This window comes from Rhinolophus sinicus, chromosome 17 (assembly GCF_057876585.1).
Source record: "Rhinolophus sinicus isolate RSI-liver-muscle chromosome 17, RSI-T2T, whole genome shotgun sequence".
NCBI lineage: Eukaryota > Metazoa > Chordata > Mammalia > Chiroptera > Rhinolophidae > Rhinolophus > Rhinolophus sinicus.
In genome coordinates this window covers 18,851,349-18,872,217 of record NC_142517.1, presented here as the reverse complement: position 1 = coordinate 18,872,217, position 20,869 = coordinate 18,851,349, and the positions used below count along the sequence as shown (strand labels likewise).

General features: G+C 28.3%; 1 protein-coding gene across 2 annotated transcripts in view; it reads left to right on the top strand.

The window, feature by feature from the left end:
• Positions 1–20,869, top strand: part of NCAM2 (neural cell adhesion molecule 2) — a 446,058-nt gene that overhangs the window by 409,796 nt on the left and 15,393 nt on the right. Inside the window, exon 16 of one of the 2 annotated variants that reach the window (XM_088794500.1) lies at positions 2,299–2,550. The exons of the other annotated variant lie outside the window; for it this stretch is intronic. Within the exon in view, the coding sequence (XP_088650626.1) occupies positions 2,299–2,405 (107 nt within the window). The 3' untranslated portion in view covers positions 2,406–2,550. Of the gene's footprint in view, positions 1–2,298; positions 2,551–20,869 lie in introns of those variants that run through there. 2 annotated transcript variants of the gene reach the window in all.

Below are 20,869 nucleotides of genomic sequence, written 5' to 3'. Positions count from 1 at the left end.
TTAGCTCTAGAAGGTTTCTTGAGACCAAGCTTAAAGGCTGTGATGGATGATGGTGAATAGGGGAGCCTATAAAGCCACAATACTCTATGGAATTAAAAATATGTATTGGCAAAATAAGAAAAAATGATCTTTATATGCTTTCATCATAATTACTCTTATACAGTTTCTTAGTCCATTTTTAAATATGTATGACCAATTGAAACTTATATCTAAAATAAGTTATAATAAATGAGCAGATATTGTCTTTTTATTGAATTTGAGAAGGTACAGATTTTAAAAGTTAATTTAGTGTGTTTTTTTCTGTTTCTTTTTTGTTTTGTTTTGTTTCTATACCATGCATTATAGACTGTTCAAGTAAAGTTTATAGACTTTTGAATTAAAAAAAATACTTATGAGCATTCAGGTATATTTAACATTTTGTAAGCAATAGGATAAATCTAGAGTACATTTATTTGTTGGACTGAAGAACTATTTTTTTAAAACATGTTCATTTTCCTTTCATATATTCTATTGATAATGTGAGTTTTCTATATATGTATCTCAGTGGATACTATATTACTTCATTAGTATATGATTCTGATTTAAAAAGTTTTGTGATTAATATTCTCTCATTTTAACTAAAGATATATTTATTATGAAAGATGTGTTTCTTGATATTCTTAGAAATAGAGAGTGCAAATTCATGATCATGTTCCCTTTAGGAAAGTTCAATAGCTTAATTCAATCTCATTTAATTTTAGAAACAATGAGACTATAAGATAGTTATGACAAATTAATTCTTATTAAAATGACTAAAAACTATCTGTAGAACTAGAAGCTGTTAAAATGGCATTTATTGATTTGTTTTCTATTTTAATGACTAAAAATACTACTAACTTGGTGGATTGCATATACTCTAATGTTTCAAAAAGTCCTTGTAAATAAATTTAGTTTGAAAAACATTTTTCACCATTTCTTTTGACTTACAACACATTTAATATTGTTTGTTTTAACCAAAGAAAAACTTTAGTATCTTTTAGTAATTGCTTACTTTATCTTCTCTTGTTACTATGAATTGAAGATATATCCAATTTAACATTGACTATCAATATAATTTAGTGACAAATAATTCCATTCATGCATTCTTAAGATCCGATGGTAAAATAATTATACTGTGTGAAATCAAGCACGTAATACATCCATGAGAGTTCTTCTAATTTAACAAGCAGACAAAAAACGATGTAACTCACCACCAATAAGTAAATTGCTAAATGTTTTCAGTTAATTTGTATTTTCAGGGGCTTTAATGAAATGTAGAATAAAATGATGTTGATGACATTCACTCTAGTTCCAAGCAGCACTTATACCCTTTCATCTCTAATAATTTTACATGAATAATTCAACATGAACAGAAAACACAACATTCAAGTGCATGGCTAACACTAAAATGTTTTCTTAAGGTTAAGTTTATTATCTTTTTTAGAATATAAATTAGAGAAATTCTAAAACAGCAGTGAAATTGAAATTCAGAAATTTGTGGAAAACTTCATTATAAATATATAGGAAATCTCAGCCAAATCTGAATATAAATCCCAAATGCAAAACAATGTTTCTTTGCTTTAGCACATGATGAAAAAAGTGAGTCTATAAATTATTTTTGTTATCTTTGTTCTCAAAATTATTTTCAATAAGGATCAATGACATATGTCCAAATGGGCTTCTGTTAATTGGATTAATGCTCCTTTCTTCTAAGTTCCAAATTTTCATTGTGTGAATATGTAATTTTCACTTATATTTGTTGGTAGTGCATTCATGATTAAATATATACCTACTTTATTAAATATGTCTTCTAAGAAATTATAGTAGCAAAAAAAACTATCAGTAAACATGGCAAAATATGATAAGCTCATATTTAAAGTACAGTTTGAATTGGCCAGTAGCACAGTGGAATAGTTGGTGACTTTTCTCCTATAAATTGTATATTCATTATAGAATAGTTAAGATGTTCACATTTAAATAATCAATGGTAGGACCAATGCTCGAGTTACATGAGATAAACATCATTAATCTTGAGCCTCAGTTATGTTTTTAGTATGTTGCAACTGTTTAGAAATGTTTTAGACACGTTTGTCATTCTTTGTCTTTTATCAAAATAATTGGTAATGGTTTGTGTAAATCTTGAATTAATTATTTTCTCTTTTTTTTTCTTTCCTACTGTCACTTTTTTCTTTTCCTTTATTTTCATATTTTTAACTCTGCTCTTTTTTCCTTAATTATTTTATTCTTATTCTATTTTCAAAAACAATTTTCATCATGCAGATAAATGCTGTGAAGCGAATAAAGGCGAAAATGGAAGCCAGTCATGGCAGCTGAATGCTGCTGGGTTTTCTTTCATTATAGCCATAAGTTTGTCTTGCATGTTTTAATGTTATTGTTGTATCATAACATATTTCTTTTTATGCCCCGCACATTTATAAGGCTAATCTGAAATTATAATAAAATATTTTCTAAGGTCCAACTAATCATGCATGTACCCATAAACAATTAGCCTATTTTCCCTTTTCCCATATTGTCAACCTAAAAGTAGATAATTTTTCAGAAAACCACTGAAAGGAATTGAATCAGTATCATTTCTTCTTAGGTACCAGTTCACTGCATAACCTGCTTCATTCTAAGGTTTCCTTTAATTTCTAAATTTGACCTTGTTATCATGTTACTTTACTTGGAACTTTAGCATTTAGTAAATCTAATCTTTTTTCATTTGTTTATTCTGCAAATATAACTCAATATCCATGGCCATACTTTGTATAAATAGCAATTTTATTATGTACAATTGTGGATCTTTCATATTGTTACACTTTTAAAAGTAAGTTTCTACTTAAATAATTTTATAATATTTCATGGTATTTACCATTTATATAAAACATAGACCTGATAATTTCTATTACATTACATGTGTATCCTTATTGTGTTGCCTATTTTCCTTTTTTTGATCTTAAATTTCATAAGGAATAGAAGTGAAACAGTTTCTTCTTTTAAATTTGAACATTAATGAAAAAAATCCAGACTTTTTTTTCATTAAGTGAAAATATCACTGTGTCATTGTCCCACAGTAAATGATTAAATTTGAATATATTTTTAAAAGTTGCACCCTGTTCACTGAACTTGTATTGTGTTTTGAGCTGGCATCAAGTATTCATGTTCTAATAACATACATATTTATTGTATTTTCTTGGCCACCTAAGAGTTGTTATTTTGCAAGGATCAGAAAGAGAAGTAAATATTTTAGGAAAGCTTTTATAGGAATCTGGGTTTGAGAGAGTAGCGTGACATGATTTTCACTTTTTCATTTTCATTCATTATAAAATAAGAACAGGGTATTTTGTGTTTTTCACTGCCAACTACACCCTAGCAAGTGATTCTCATTACTATTCAGGACAATTAGGAAGCAATCAGATTTATATATAGTCACAAGAATGACCATAACTTATATGGTAAATCAAATTATTGGGTTTGGACTTTGAGGTTCATTCATCAAAAACTATTTTGTTGCATGAAACCATTCTCTGTTTCTCTTTAAAGAATACAAACAGATCCTATCATGTAAGGTTTGAACCTAGATAAACTTGTCTTTAATAGTCTGTTTTCTTTAATTTATCTTTTCTAAATTCTTTGCTGTTCACTGCTGCCCTTCTTTGTTCTGACGCAGCAACAGAGCTATAGGATATACAAGTGACCCATCCACAGATTAAACACACTTTTACCTCTCTCATGTTGAGACAAAGGAATTTCCTAATCCATGCATTATGGGAATCTAACCTATTTATCAACAATATGCTGTTTTTAAAACCACCATAGTCAATGGTCTTTTAGTAAATAATTAGTTATAAATCATATTATAGTCCACAATGTCTGAGTTTGAATAACATATGTAGATATGTTGAATACTAATCTGTAGAAAGTGCTTGGGGAAATAAAGGAGTTCTAATAACATTTCCAGGAACAATCTTTTTCATTCATTATAACTCGACTGGATCTTTCCTATAAGTTATAAATATTCCACAAGAAAATCGTGTAGAAATTATCTTGACTTAGTATATGATTACAAAATACTTTTGTGAAGAACATGGAATATGTCTTTATAAGATAACAGAGTTGATTTTTTTTTTTTTTGACATTTTCTATTCTATAACTCAAAGTCACCAACAGTGATATGAAGAACACTCGAAGCTAGGTATGCATGACAGCTAGACTGACATTTTGACAGTTCAGAAAAGAAACTCAAGTTAAAACTTTATCTCAGTAGAATTATTTCCATTGTAATGCATTGTTCATTTAACATCTCAGTATGGATCAAGTGTTAATCCTGAAATTAATAAGCCATCATTTGGCCAAATTTTATTCTTAGATGGATACTGATTTTACAGCTCTAGGTTATGCAAATATTCTTTAAAAATATTCTCAGACATATTAAAATAATAGGTTCTGTGCTTTGCCTTACTTCTATAAAAAATTGAAAACCACAAAACTGTAAACAAGGCAACTATCGCGTTTCAAGAAATGAGACCTTAGAACTTGTAAAGTATCTTCTCTGAGTATAAAAAGAAATCTTAATAATATGTGTTATTGAGTTATCTTTTTCAAACCTGAACTTTATTTTTGTCATATGCATCCATAGAATCTGACAGTTTTTGTCAAATTAATACATGTTTACAGGTCTACATAAATGTGATTGTTGGTAAGCACGTCATAAAATACAACTTACTTTGTCTCTCTGTAGTATCATCTAATGATTTTTTTTTCATCCAATTGATTTTTAAATAAAATTTTGCATTGGAAATGTATAAATATGAACTTGTATGTAAAGTGAGTTATGTGTTAATCACTATATCTAATCAGAAATATGTGTATTTGTCTATTATGTGTATATCATATCTTTAATTGTTGAACCATTTCAAAAGTTTGTTTTATTATTATACCTGTTACAAAGCTAGGTTGATGTCTTATGAGTGATTACCATTATCTGTATGTGGAGTATCAAGATAAGTTTTTTATATAAACCTGAATATTTCCTCTTAATGTTTCCAACTCTTTCCATGTGTGTCTTTTCTCCATTTATTATTCAATCTCACTGGTCTCTCTACCTTTATCCAAACTCAATAATTATTTTACAAATAATTATGAGGCCCACCAGTACCATGTTTCAGATATGCTAACAGAATATACCTAGGAGGTAGCAGTAAATTCTTTCCAATGCAAATTTTCTTACATGGGAAAATTTTAAGGAAATTGCTAGTTTTGATCCTCTCCTAATACTGTTGTTCACTGACAATAAGTATATTGTATGAACTGTACATTCATATTCTTTCCAAAAACATTATGCAATTGCACATACAAGGGGTACCAAAAAAAGTTATAGAAGCGGACACGTTGGTCAATGTTGCTCAAACCATAGTTGGTCATAATCAGAAGTGTCTGGACGCTGATGGTAACCACTATGTGCTCCTCTTGTAATTGTAGCAGTCAAACATGACTTGTATTCATCTTTTGTTATTAGTATATATTGAGTTTACAATTTTAATAGTTTTCTCCTTTCTTAAAATGTTTATATATATATTTTTTGGCACCCTCTGTATATACATTCATACTGGTAGACATGGACAAGTTTCAAATTTTTAATTGCTTGTTTTATTTTTCTTAAAATGCATTTGCTTTTTTATTTAACCTAAAGTATCTTGTGTTTAATGTTTTTAAATGTGTAAATATATATAAATATAGATTCTAGACATTGGATTCACATTATATATATATATACATATATATATAACTTCAGTTATATATATATATGTGTGTGTGTATAAAACATGTAATTGCTCAAATAATTTCATTGCAAATTTCACTTTTTAAATATTCAATTCTTTTAAAAAATAATTAAAATTACAAGTATTCAAGTAGTTCAGGGGCTATACAATTTGGGTCCATTTGGAAACCATCATAATTTAATTCAAATATTTTCTATATAAGATTGCCCATTTATTGTATTTAATTTAAGTTAAAACTAAAATAAGCAAAATTCACAATATTTTTAAGTTTGGATTGTTGGATTTATGATTATTCATTTTTATTCAACAATTTATAGTGGCGAGATAGAATTAAGCCATGTACTTTTGGATCCCCCCAATTCTATCAGATACATGAAGGCTTTTTTTTTTTTTTTTTTTTTAGTATGGTATACGTACACTAATAATGGAGAAATAGAATTAAAAATTAAAAATGATTTCAGTGTTTCAAGATGGATATTTATATCACTAATACAATATTTCAGTATGTTTTGGTCTAGATTTCAAGAATAATTAGCTGATATTATGTATAATATTTTCAGTTTATAGTAGTTAATAAAAATCTGTAGTCATATAAAGAAAATTTCAACCTCTGGTTTTGGATTTATCAGCAGATTTAAGAACTTAAAATAATCTAAATCAAATATTATAATTTATAATTTTTTTTAGTCCTTACCAATTGTCTGACTACACTTGAATAAAGATATAGGATCATTAAATTTATTCCTAAATGTATCATTTTGTGCATTTTATTATGGTTTAAATCTCTGGTTCTTTCATTCCCTTTCCATTTTTTTTTCTTTCTAACATTGCCAACCTGTCCCTCCCTTTCTCTGTTTTCTGGCCATGAATAAATAGAATGAATTTTTCTATTCCTTTTCAGTTAATCAAGGATAAATTTTAAAATCACTGTATTTGTGGTATAGATGTATGTCATAAAACCTTTACCAAGACTGATGTATTGAGTGGGTTGCTCAAATTTATATATTTCAAATAATTGGAGATACAAATATTCTACAAATAGCCCTTGAACTGATTTTAATATAAATTGAAACTTCCAAATTAGATGACTATGTGATTTAAAATAAAGAATATTATTTAATAACTGTTAATACTTGATTATTAATAGTGATTAGAATCAGAAGGTATTATCAGAGTAAGTTTTAGGTCTTAATTAAAGAAAAACATTTTTCTAACATCTTATTAACATGTTCTCCTCTAAATTACCATCTAAATTGGAGTAATATTCTAGGGTTCACATTTTTAACTTTTAAATATAAAGATGTAGTATTCTCTGTTTTCAGTTTATTATAATTAAGAAGTTGATAAAACATCAAGATTATAAAAGTATTTAAGTAACATCTCAATTTTTGTGTTAGGCAAATCATTTGGTATCTTTAAATCTAATTGAATTGCTCTGATATAAAACAGAGATGTGAGTTTAATATCAATGCTTTATTTTCCAAATATTGTAGCTTTCATTTTGTTAATCTAAGATTATGAACCAGAGAAAGAACTCTGGTAGTATTCTCCCCTCCCAAGTGGTTATTAACTGTTTTCAAACCCTAAAATATCTGTTCCTAAATGTTACCAAAAGAGTGTTCTGTTACATCAGTTTTAGCTACAATTATACAAAATTGAAATTAAAAAAAAAAAAAAAAAAAAGCCAAGGAAAGCACATAACATATATTCAAGAGTTCTGTTAGTATGTCTGAGATTACCAGAACTGTAACTGGTATCCTCATGTCTTCGTTGGTATTTTTATTTTACCTACTTTTTAAAGACCTGTTCATTCAAGTGGAACTAAATTTTATAGTAAATGTGAACTAATCTAATGTTGGTTGTATTAAGCTTAGGTATATTGCAAAATTTCTTAATTTGTGTATGTTCAAGTTAAATTCAGTAATTCCATTGTAAGTGATAAAAATATATAGTTACACATTGCAAGCATTGCATAATATTAAGAAGTAGCATCATTTAAAAGAAAATCTGCCATATTTCTAAAAAATTCTAGGCATGTACTATATAGTCACTATGAAATAGATCTTCCAGCTAATCTTTTTTTTTCTAAAAGCAAGCAATTAAAAATTATTGTTTTAAATAACATCCACAATTCATGAACTTCTTTCAAGAATATTTTTATCTCACATCTTACATTGATTTTATGTATAACATTTGTTTTAAAGTGAATATATCTGATTATTTTAATTGCATTTGTTTTCATCATAGTTTGCTTAAAAAAATGTATGTTATAAACTTATTGTGTTCAATATCATCTATTATTTAAAACCACCAACGTAATATTCAGCACTATGTGTAATCCTATGCATGAGTGTCATAGTATATTAAATGTCATTTTATTTTCTGTATTTCTGTGTCTCCATTGTTGTAATAAAGAAAACTGAGGAAAAGCTTTGTTATATGTGTTTTCTTTATTACTGGTATGAACTTTTTCTGTCCTTGTGTGTGTTTCATTTCTAACTTGGTCAAATCCTGTATTTCAGTGTAATAAATGTATAATTACTGAGTGATTGCTCTCTTGGATAAAATAACAGATCATCAGCAGACTCATATTGTAAAAATAATTTAGAAACAATAACAAATACTGTTACTTCCATGTTAACCTAGTTCTATGGTCTTCTTAGAAATTTTATTACTAGTGGGAGCCCAGAATAGTTATATGATAACAATAAAACGCTTGGATACAGCTAATAAGGTCCATAATGCAAGGGTTGTTGAGTAGTCTTCATTGCTAGGCAAGTGTTTATAAAAGCAGACATAAATGCTTAGAGTGATTTTTCTCCAATTACTTGTTTAATATAGTATTTTAACTCAGTTTCAGCACCATGAGAATAAAGTAGAAAATCATTAAGCTTCTTCGCTTATCCACAGCCAAGGTATGAAGCAAAAATTACTTTGGGAGTTTGCAAATAATAACAAAAATACAAAACAGAATACATTTTATTTTTTAACATGTACTGTGTCACACACTATGCAGAATGGGTTAAGTGAAATAGTCACTCTTCATAAAATCCCTCTGAATTATTTATCCTATAATTCGATTGACAATAGTGAGGCCTAAAGAAGTAGAATAATTTTTTATAGTAAAGAGCCACAATTAGAACCCCAATCCAGTGCTCTTAATAGAACATTATATTATTTCGTTTGTTTCTTTTAGCACTGGACCTGGATTGAAATAATTATTTAATATGTAAATTACTCAATTAGTTTTTATAAAGTAAAAAAAAAATACAATTTCTACCTTAGATGTGAATATATAACTCATAAAAGCACCGTCAAGTGTTGCATTAAAAATGAAATAGTGTAGAAATTTCAGAAGATAAAATGTTCAATGTTAAGATTTGTGTTATTTTAAGGCTCACTTAATCTTTCTTATTCTAGAACAGCCCATTTCCAAATATATATCTTAATGTATATACCACCCATTAAAACATCTTGAATGCATTTCAAAATGAAAATTTGAATATAATGTCTATATTTTGTTTTAATGTTTGAACTTCTTTCAATTGATACAATAGTTGTAGAAGTTTTGTACATCAGGGAGAGAGAGAAAGATAAGGTGTTTTTTTTTCTTTGTTCTTGTTTTTTTTTTTATTTTTATTTTTTCTTGATGCCACATGACTATGAAATGATTCTGATGGGAAGTGTCTGGGATTTTTTAACATTTTTACAGTGACTGTCACTGTTACAGTACTTTTTCATTACTTTATTGTTTGAGCCACTGTGAAGAAGCTAAAGAGATTTAAGAAAATCTATTCTAATTAAACACCATTGCTTTATTGTATCAAGAAACTGAAGATCAGAGATGCCAAGTAATTAGTCATTGACATAGTAAAGCAACTTGAAATCTCAGTTTTCTTCTTTGTTTTTATAAGATTACAGAATCAAAGACGACATAGCTAAATCTCTATTCTATATGTATATAGCATTATGTCTTTGATCTAGTTCCTTTGATTTCTTCTTGATTGGCCAATAGAGAAAACTATGTAGCAAAATAAACGCAATGTATTAACCAACCACAATTCCATCCACTAATCAGGTACTTCTGTTAGTCGGTTATTATCTTTCTCAATTCAGTATGTATATACAGGTGCTTCGCCATGATCAGTGTAGTAAACTCTGAGTTTATAGTCTTAAAAAATATTAAATTAAATTTTATCACTTTTTGATTTCTACACATTTTCTGAAAATGCCTTATAAAATGACTTATTTACATGGTGGGTGAAATAGGTTTCTTTTTTCCTATTATATAAAATAATATTTTTACTTACTGTCTAAAAAAACTAAATATTTCAGCATCATTATCATTTTAAGAAATCAAACAGCTTCAACACGTCATTTGCATAATGGATCATGTTTGCTTCTTTACTGATTTCTCAGTTATTACAAAGAAAAATATAAAAATATTGAAGCATCTTATTAAAATATAGATTTATTTTCTGTTTAAATACGGTTAAAACTAAAGTAAAATTCATCTCTTCACACTAGCATTTCTGTTTTGAAGAATCCATTAAAAACAAACTTCAATTTGCCATTGTTTGCTAATGTATCTAATTTCACAAAGGCTGAAAACTAGGTATGTATGTTATATTGAGAGTTACAAAACTCCCTGATGCTCTTGAAAATTGACCAACAAATATTGATTATAAATGGCTCGACATGTTTGGAATGTTTAGTTTTAATAATATAGCTTGATTTTTTTTAATATAACCAAAATGAAGAAATTGAAGTCTCTAAGACTCAATACAATATTGAGTATTGACTCAATACTCAATAATGATTGCATCCATATATTTGTTCACATTTTTCATTTATTGTCTTATACATTTAGAGACTTTGAAGGTATGTATATTTATGAATTTTATAATAAATAGATTAAACCGTTTGGAATTTCATCAAGCAATTTGCAAAACATCGATTGTAGTTTAATCTTATATGGGGATGATTGTTTTATAATATAGTCTTTTAAAAAATAGTATTTTCCGTTTATGCCAAGAAAACGTATTTTATATTTTCTATAGATGGGACAGCATTTTAATATTAACAGAAAAATGAAATTGGTCAGGTAATGGTTGAACCAAAGAACTGAAATTTAAATTATTTAATTATTTAACAGTGGTCAATATCTATTTTGATCATATTCATTATATATTTTAGAAGTTCCTTTTCTTACTAGCCAATAAAAACCTTCATTATCTTATGGAAAATAACTAAGTTACCCCTACCAAAGCAAACTGAAAACATACATAGAGTTTAACTACATAATGAGACCGTATAGAGTTAGTGATGTAAGAATAAACTTCAAAGTAGCAGTTTGAATAGATAACTATGACGTATGAAATATTTTATATCTCTTTATCCCAGTTCAGAGAGGTTTTGTGGCAAATGGTCTCTGTTCTAACATACTTATCAATTTAAAATATCAGAGTAGAGAAGAGCATAGATATTCTGTTGTGCAAAGATTTTAGGTATTTCACAATGTTTCTTCATTTTTAGTAACAAGATTTGTCACAACATTTAAAAATACGTATTTCTAAAGTTTTCAGTTATTTGAAACGTTTATCAGGATTGTTGTTATCTATTCATTTTTCAGCTAATTTTCTTTTCAAAATTAACACAGCTTAGTTTCTTCAATTCCCATTCTTATATTAAAATATATTACTTTAAATCATACTCAGAGTTTGTCATGTTTCTATCAACATTCCCATAGAAGAATAATAACTATATTTCAGATTGTTTACTTTTTACAGGGAATTGGTTTTAAAAAAATAGATATTGAAACCTTTGGAGGAATTGAGTAGATATTTTAAAAAAATGGTGAAATTGATGGATCACTTGAAATGTCATTGCATTTAAAAGTGTATAGAATAATTATATATAATTATAAATACCTATATATCATATCAATTTATAGTATTATTTGACACCATGTATATTTTTAAAATATATTAATGGGCATTAATGACCTAATGTTAATTCAATCACTAATCACGTATAAAAGTTAGAGTCTGACTAATTACTTCCTTCTTCAACCCAAACATCAAGCAAGGGTTACATGTCTGTATGCATCTTGGAAATGGACATGAGACAGAAGACAGGGAAGACTGGATAGACAACCCATATGCCTCCGCGAGCTCCCTACTAGCCATTGCAACACCTTCCCCTTTCCTGTTTATCTCTAATAGCTCCCTATCATCTTTTGTGTAAAGATCATTCCTCTTAGGTTTTGTGAGTGGTGATGTTAGTCTATATTTATTTTTGGTTGATTTATGTTTGTTTATTCATTTTCAAGGTCTATCCTCTTTAACATCATTTATCAATTAACCCCATCCCTCCCAATCACCCAATATCTTATCTCTAATATATATATATATATATATATATATATATATATATATATATATGTCTGCTAATTTCAGAATATATATTTTAATATGTCTCCATCTTCACTCACACCATGTTCTGACTGTAATGGACTCCTCTTATCACATGGAAAGCTCTTTCTTCTTCTTCAACACCATCTCAGACGTTATCTTCTCCACCAAATCTTCTTTGACCACTAACAACTTACTTAGATGCTTCTCCCACCTATCTGCTCAGGTCACATTATTTTTTTACTAGGAAAGTAATCAATTACACTGCTTTCTGTTTTTAAATTACATGTCATACTCACCCCTCCCAATATATTATGAGCCCCCAGAGAAGAAAGCATTTTGCCTTTTTCTTATTTCATCTTCACAAATACTCACTAGAGTTGTTTAACAACATTGTAATAAATTAAAGGATGATTACATATTTTTTACCAACTTGGGCAAAAATCATTTTTCATAATATCAAAGACTAGAGGATTTTTTGAAAAAATATATAATCTATAATTCTGCCTTTATTAGCAAGTATAAATTAGAAAAGACAGTCAAAAAAGTATAGTTTTACAATTATAAATGATGTTTACATGATATACATGTTTACAATTCCCTTCCCATTACTAAACCAAATGTCTTCAATTAGCTACTTTTTCTTGCCCAAAATCATGTTTAGTATTAAAAAAAGAAGCCTGGTTTATCAATGTTGCCTCCCTCAATACTCAACACCTTCTCCTAAATAATACCTCTTCACCGGGAGAAGTGATTTGGAGTAAAATTTTGGATTGCCATTGAGTTTATATCGAAAAACAATTTATTATACATGTAACGGAACTTTTTGACAGAACAATCAAAATGACTAGAGAACCGAGACACAGTCGTAAGGAATAAGTGATGTAAAATAAAATCTTCAGTCTCCCAAAAAGGAAGGTTATATGAAAACAAATTTTGTTGTAAGCAATAAAATTTCTATATCACTATCATTTAACTTGAAAACACAGAAAAACATACCCACCTTGTTAAAAAGTACTGAAAGTAGTCTGAGGAGTGACACTTAGATAAATAACATACACAAATGAAACATAACTAGCAATGCAAGGCTTTACTGGTATATTTGAGTAACGTTGAAATATTATTGGTAAATTTTGCTTGTGATACTGAAATTTTCTAACTCCTAAATTAATATGTAGATATGACAAATAGTATTATCAAGGAACAAAAACGATAGAAAATCATATAAAATGGACTTCCACATAAGCATTAATTTCCAACATGAACTTTTATAAATTCTTTCTAGATAAACAAAGAGCCTCAATGAACTCAACACATGTTCATTTAAAACACAGCAAATTACTTCTGTGTGATCCTAAAAATCCCTCAGACTCACAAAGCTTTTATAAACTGATGTAATTTTATATAATTAAATACTTTTCTCATTATATTAATAACTCAATTTTGATTTTAATGTATTTTTAAAGATATTTTATTTAAAATTGTAAGAGTCCTTTCCCAAGATGAAGTCGCTTATAAAAGACACTTTGCCATTTTTCTTCATTGATTACAATGCTCTTTTCACAACCATCACAGATATCACTAGCATTACGTACTTTTTATTTAACTTGTCTGTTGAAAAATACATGAGGCTACATGTTGTACCCACACAGTTTTCATTCAGCTAGTTCAGTAAGCAGTCAAATATCTGAATATGAACTTGAATGAACTTAAAATGTTGCCAGTAAGTGTGCTTTGTCAGAAAGCTGAATGATGTAAATGCTTTCTTTATCTCATTAATTCTATGAGCTGTCCCAAAGAGAACCAAGATATGACAGAATAAAACATTAGAACGTAAACGCAATAGTCTATTTTAGGGAGGATCCTTTGATTCATTCTGTCATAACCTTTTGCAAGTTTCTGTCCTATTTTTTATTTCAATGAAGGTGAAGATGTCTAAAATATTCTTCAAGTAACCATAACAATAAAAACAATGATTATAACAACAAAACAAAAAAAAAAAAACGAATGGTAAACTAAGGAAAACAAATGAATTACGGAAGAAGAGAATACTGAAAAAAAGAATATATTAGTTTCCCCAAAACTGAGCAAAAGTCAATGTCACCTATCAGAGACAAAAAGAATATTGTTAATAATTATCTTCCTTTCATTCATTTCAACATCAGTCAAGAAAGATTTTAATTTGACTTAGAGAAGTAAAGGAATGACCAAAACGGTAATTTACTAGATGAATAATAAATAAATAAGAAAGGAATGAAATTAAACTAAAAACTTGTTGAGTTCTGGTCATAGTGAAATGCACATTTAAAACGAGAAGAATGAAAATGATACTAACCTTAGGACTTAATGAAGAGATTTTATCACAAAACAACAATTTAAAAAAACACTTTTAAAATGTAAACATGCATTTACATTTACAACTATTTTTATGTATCATAGTTCATGAATGTAGGCAATATTAAACATTTAACCGGTAAAGATACTTGCTAAAATCTAGGAGGTGTTGGGTCAAAACGGAGATCTAATTTTTTAAAAGGGAGGAAGAAAATAAGTCCAAACAAAGTTGCTCTTGAGTTTGTTGTTTGATTCTTTTTTTTTACCAGTTTTTGAATTAATGGAAAATAGTATTTTTCATCATCCTTGTTGATGTCATTTCAATGATTTTCTCTTTTCTAACAAATGCAGTTAAATGGGGTATTGACTAGATATTGGAAACCTCAGAAGTTCAAATATTTGTTTCAAATAGGGGAGATAAATATGAAATACAGTTAAATGAATCTATCAATTCAGGGATGAACACCAGGCACCATAAATACAGGAGACCCAAGGTCATGACAGAAAAGAGAAGTGTGGTATTTAGAGCCGTTGAAGTAGCGTGACATTGGGCTCAGATTGCTAATATCAAGGGTTTCAGCATTGCTCTCTTTAATAATGAATTTTATAATGATTGAATCAAACTTTACCTTTTCTTTTTTCTGTGTTTTTTTTTTTTTTCTACTTGTGATGATACCTACAGAGGTGATATAAGAGTCATGTTATTTCAAATATATAAAAATAGATATTTGGAATTATTTTTTCTAAATATCCAAAATATATAAATATGGTATGTATACGTGTATGCCTGACTCCCCATTTAGTTTAAGAAGTCCAAGACAAATTTTAACCTAATTTAGGTTGTTTAATAGGTCCAGTATTCACCATACAGGATATAAAGTCTTATAAATAATCAGACATTTCTCTACACAGCTCTACAGAGTTGGCGATGCTATTTTCTTTCTTGACTTTGGGTTAGTTATATCAAGAAATATAAAGGCTCCAGGTTTGTCTATACTAGGGAAATACTGTGATGACACTTTATTTTCATTATCCCCACTATTATAGCTCTAAGGCTTATTAAAATTTCTTATTTTTTTTTTAAATTATTTTGTCAACTAGTTGCAACCCTAGTCTCATTTCTATATTTTTGCTCTTTTTACTACACTTTCCTATTCTTTGTTTTTTTGGCGGATCCTAGAAAAATATCACAAAAAATAAATGTACCAATTTAAGATAATTTCTAAGTCTATAGTAACAGGTTATTTTGGAAATCAGCTTGTCTAATGTAACAGAACAAGAAATTAAGTGAAATTTCAAGAGATGGTAGTTGGTTTTCAAATCAGTGTGTATTTTCTTTTTAAAGTATGGATTACCTTGGAGTGTGACTTATATAATGTGAGGAGATCACTATAATTCTGGTGAAGCTCTTAACTATATGCCTTTGTTAATATGAAAATCCTATCCTTTTGTTCCTTTGCTGTGTTTGTTGGAATCCAATGAATGGCATTACATTTTAGGAACTTGTGCCTCATAAGTAAAAATGGACTTAAAGAGATATATAATAAGCCAAAAGATTTATGTTACTTTTTACTAATTCTATTTTAGTACATATCAGGAAATCCCTCTAGTTCTGCACTAATTTAGTAGGCACTCAATGAAGTTTTTTGAAGCATAAATGCAGTAATGTGTTTAAAAAAACATGTAACCTCAGAAATCTTTAGATAATCCAGATGTCTGATTTTATAGGAGCTGACCATTGTAGTTTAGGAGTCCAGCTGAAAAAGCACTGCCTGCTCCACCTCTTTTCACTTAGGGTATTTATTTAAATGAATGCTGGATAGATGTATACCTAGATTTTCCATAGATCAGTTGATATTTGAAAGTGTGTTACTGTGAGCAGAATGAAGGAAGAATAAGCAGAAGACAAGTGTACCTACCTCACTTGTAGGAGAATATAGCATCTAGGAATGTTACGACATATGCCAAAAAGGGTTTTGAATATCTTGTTGTCTTTCACTCTTAAAGGGCTCACTTACTATATCTAGCAAAATCTCATATGAAAACAGCTACCACTGTACTGGGAGCAACAATAAAATCTCCACTTTAGGTAAATTAAAAATTAAATTTATTTTTTCTCCTCTCCAAGTCTGAATAATCTGTTTGGAGAAGATTATGCGTCCACATAGAAAAATAGTTAAATAAAATATTAAACTATGTAAGGATTAAAAAAACAGGTAGTTTATGAATAGAGTGCACTGGTTTTTGAAACACTATATTATCAAATATGATAAATTTTACAGAAAATTAGTGCTTAGGTAGTGAGTTAATATCCACACAGAAACATGAAAAGACATGCATATTTCAAACCGAAATGAAGTTGGTTTTGTTATTTTAATTGTTTGCTTTGATGTTTTGATTACAAATTAGAATGCAATTGCATTCTGGAAAAATATATTGATTTAGTTAGCCAATTTCTAAATTTCAGGGGGTAGGCGGTACAGCTGGGATGGTGGTTATAGAAACTCATTCTGACTGATTCTCATATTTCTTTCAATAATAAAATATTTCTTTCAATAATAAAATTATAATAGTATAACAAAATTAGAAGTTTTAACTTTTTGAGTCCTAAATTATTTATTCTTACTCAATTTTAATATAAAATCCCCCTTTTCCAAAGAGTGGTATGAAATGATCTCTGAAAATGAAGCTAAAAACAAGAACACATAACTAAATAATTTATATTATTGTACTTCATTTAAATAGTTTTTCCTCTACTAGCAGTACAGGAAGAAAATTGATGTTCTGTAACAAAATTACACATTGTAATTATTTCAGTATTTTCTTATTTTTGATTATCTGTAATGAGTATCCAATATAATATGTTGACACTAACGCAGTTATAAAATATGTAAAATCTGAAGCTAAGTAGTCTTCATGTGTACAGGTCTAATATTGAGTTATCATTGAGGTCCCTGTTCTCTCTGGGCTTCAGTTTCCTTACCTGGAAAGTAGACCTGATAATATAGTTTTCCTTTGTAATTGATTTGTTATTACAATTTAAAAAACATATGTGTAAGTATTCTAGAAAGCTAAAAAGCTAAAAAAGAAAAGATGAATTTAAAGTCCTTTAAATGAGTGCCATGCTTCATTTCAATTTGTTCAATAATTACAACCATAGTTAATTTACAAAGAAAGAATTTTCTGTATTTTACTGAGAAAATAAATCGCTGCCAGTCTCCGTATCCTAATGATGTAATTTTACAGATGGTTATGGTTTCATTTATGAAAAATTGAAAGACAAATAAGAAAACTTTCACACCAGAGTAAATTGGTGGCAGAAAAAATAAATAAAAACATTTGAAAATTTAGCTTTCATAACTATTGTAGTCTAATCTCCTGAGATGTGAGAATACATATTTAAATACATTCTTAAGCTGATTTGAAAACATTACTCTCAAAAGAAAACTTAATTAAATATTTATAACATAAATCTATGTGTCCATCCTATCCTCTGCAACAACAAAAATATATTTGTTTTTTTCATAAAATAACTCCAAGCAACCTTCAAAAAATTAATCATAACTTTAAAAGGTATAATTTTGTTTCTCTTGAAAAAAACTAATAGCTACTTTAGCATCAATATTCCTTTACCATAGGGTGCTTTACAAATATAATGTTTCTAAGAGCTTTATCTAAAGCTGGAAATGAAACAAATCAATATACTGGTTTAATGCTTAAAAGGTCACAAATAAAATATTTATCATTTAAAAGCTAACTAGCTAAATCTAAGTCATTAAAAATATAATTATGTCCTTAACAGAATAATCAATGCTTATTAAGAGATACTCTAAGTTGCTGATGAAAGAAATATAGTTACAGACAAATTAAATTTTAGATAGTGTATTTTTTTCACCAAAAACTTATTTTCCTAGAATTGTGTAAAAGTCAAATAATAATAATATTTTTCAATTTTTGTTATTTTTACTTACTGCTGGGCAATAAGTGCTAGAGACATTAAGTATATTATCATATTCACAACAATCTTTTCCAACAACCCATGACCTAGTTTTCAGTGGTGGTGGTTTTCACAACTGTCCCTATTTACATAAAGAGGCATCTCAGCCTTAGAGAAGTTAGCTGACTCACCTAAGGACATACAACAATGCGTGATGGAAGCAGGATTTTCTGATACCCGATCCAGTGCATTTAAGTACAAAGCAAGTCTTCATACTTAAAACAAGGTAAATGGGGATTTATATAATGGACCAGATCTATCATCATTGATCTGTGGGATTTATTGCTTACAACTGTGTGCATATAAGAGGAACCTAAATGAAGTAAGGGTGGTGTAACTAGTTTAAATCTCAAAGGTCATCAAGTCCATACATCCAGGAAGGCTAAAGCCCAATCAGTATTTATTTTTCAACTATTCTTTTCTGAACTTTGGTTGTTGAGTCATGCATAGTAATCCAAAATAATTACCAGTGAATTTTGTAAAAAACATTAGCTGTATATATAATCAAAAATGTTTTATAAGTGAGTTGTCTTCATTATATTGTTATTATAGATTCAGATTAGAATCATCTATATATGAAAATGGACAAGGGAAGAAAATGCATAAAATGATTTTTAAAAATTGATAAAATAAAAATTTGATATATTACTTTTATAGCTCAGGGCACTAGTTTTTTTAACTTTTATATATTAATAAATATATACTTGCAAATTGATAAATAATGTTTGGGATCTCATTCTCCATTTTTATATTGGAATTTAAAAAAAAGATGCAAAATTCTAATAGCTGAAAAATACTTTTGTTTCTCCAGTCATTCTTCAATGTGGGTTCATATGACAAAAGAATAGTTCTATGGAAACCAATAATTTCTCTGGATACTAGCTAGACAATTTTCCTAAATTATTACCATCTAAATAACATTTGGTAGGGGAAGTAGGTTCTGAAAATGGCATAAAAATTAATTTTTCTCCAACACTATTGTGTGTATATTACCTATTTCTCTTTATCAAAAATAAAATAATTATAATCAGAATTATACTTGGCATGAGAGTTCCCAGTTTGTTGATTCAGTGCTTGAGAAATTCTCATTTGCAATATCATGGAGACACTGTAGAAATACATCTAGCACAGGTGAGCCACAAGTCACCTGGGTAAAGTGACAAGCCACCATGTCACAAACAGAATAATTTTTATTAACCTATCTGCAAACTGTGAGAGTGTTAAAAATAAATAGCATATATTTCCTGGAAAAAATAAAATATAAACATGAGACTCAGTCATTATGCAGAAAAATAAATTAGCAGTCAGGTCTGTATGACATATTCAAGAGCAGCATGTCAGTGGTAGATTCAAACTAAAAACAATTATACTGATTCCTTTGGATAAACATTTTCTTGAAGTCATTACTAAATATTACTAAAACATTTTATCTAAATTTAAAAAAGAGAAATACTTTGTTTTATACATATTTTCTACAGTCATTTTCTCAAAACGCAAATTTATGTTTCTGTATCTTTCACTTGTATTCCACATCAGTTACATAATGAGCATTTCATTATGATGCTGAATAATAAAAGGTGTTTTCTTTTTTTTACCATTGAAAAGGAAATTATAATTTTAATATTATGTAAGGCAATTTTAACAGAATCATGCTAAGAATCATTTTGAATAATTATATGACATCTTCTTACATAATACCCTCCTTTCCCTTTAAATAATGCAATGTCACCACTTTAATCAGGTTTCTTTCCATTGTGCTTATTTTTCTATCTATATTGTTTTAGCTGTGAAGTCTACCCTCATATTCAGCTACAGGCATATTACACTTGATTCATTTCCATTATACTAACCCCTCTTACCATTTCTACTCTGTCAGTCAGAATAGCTATCCTATTCCCAATCACCTTTTTCATAAATACTCTCTGTATGACTTTTGGGCTTTCCTGCAACTATATGCCAAGGAAAGGTGGCTCCCATCTTGCCCTACCTTGAGAAAGATCATAAGTACCATAACTCGGTTAAAGTTTGCCTCTCATCTAGTATGATTGGTTAAAATATTAACTGGAAAAACACAAGTACCTTTATTCTAAAATGAAAATGTTTTAAAAAATATTCTTAGATAGATATTTTAGAATGCATTCTCTGTCAAAGCAAAGTGCTTGGAGCCATCATTTGTAAGTTAAAGTCTAAAACTAAAATTTATTTAACACTTTTACAGGAGTTTTGACTGTATTTTCCATTGAACATAGTAATGATCTATTAATGGCTGTGACTTTCTTATAAAGTACTAGGGATATGATAATATTCATTATCTTCCCCTTAGA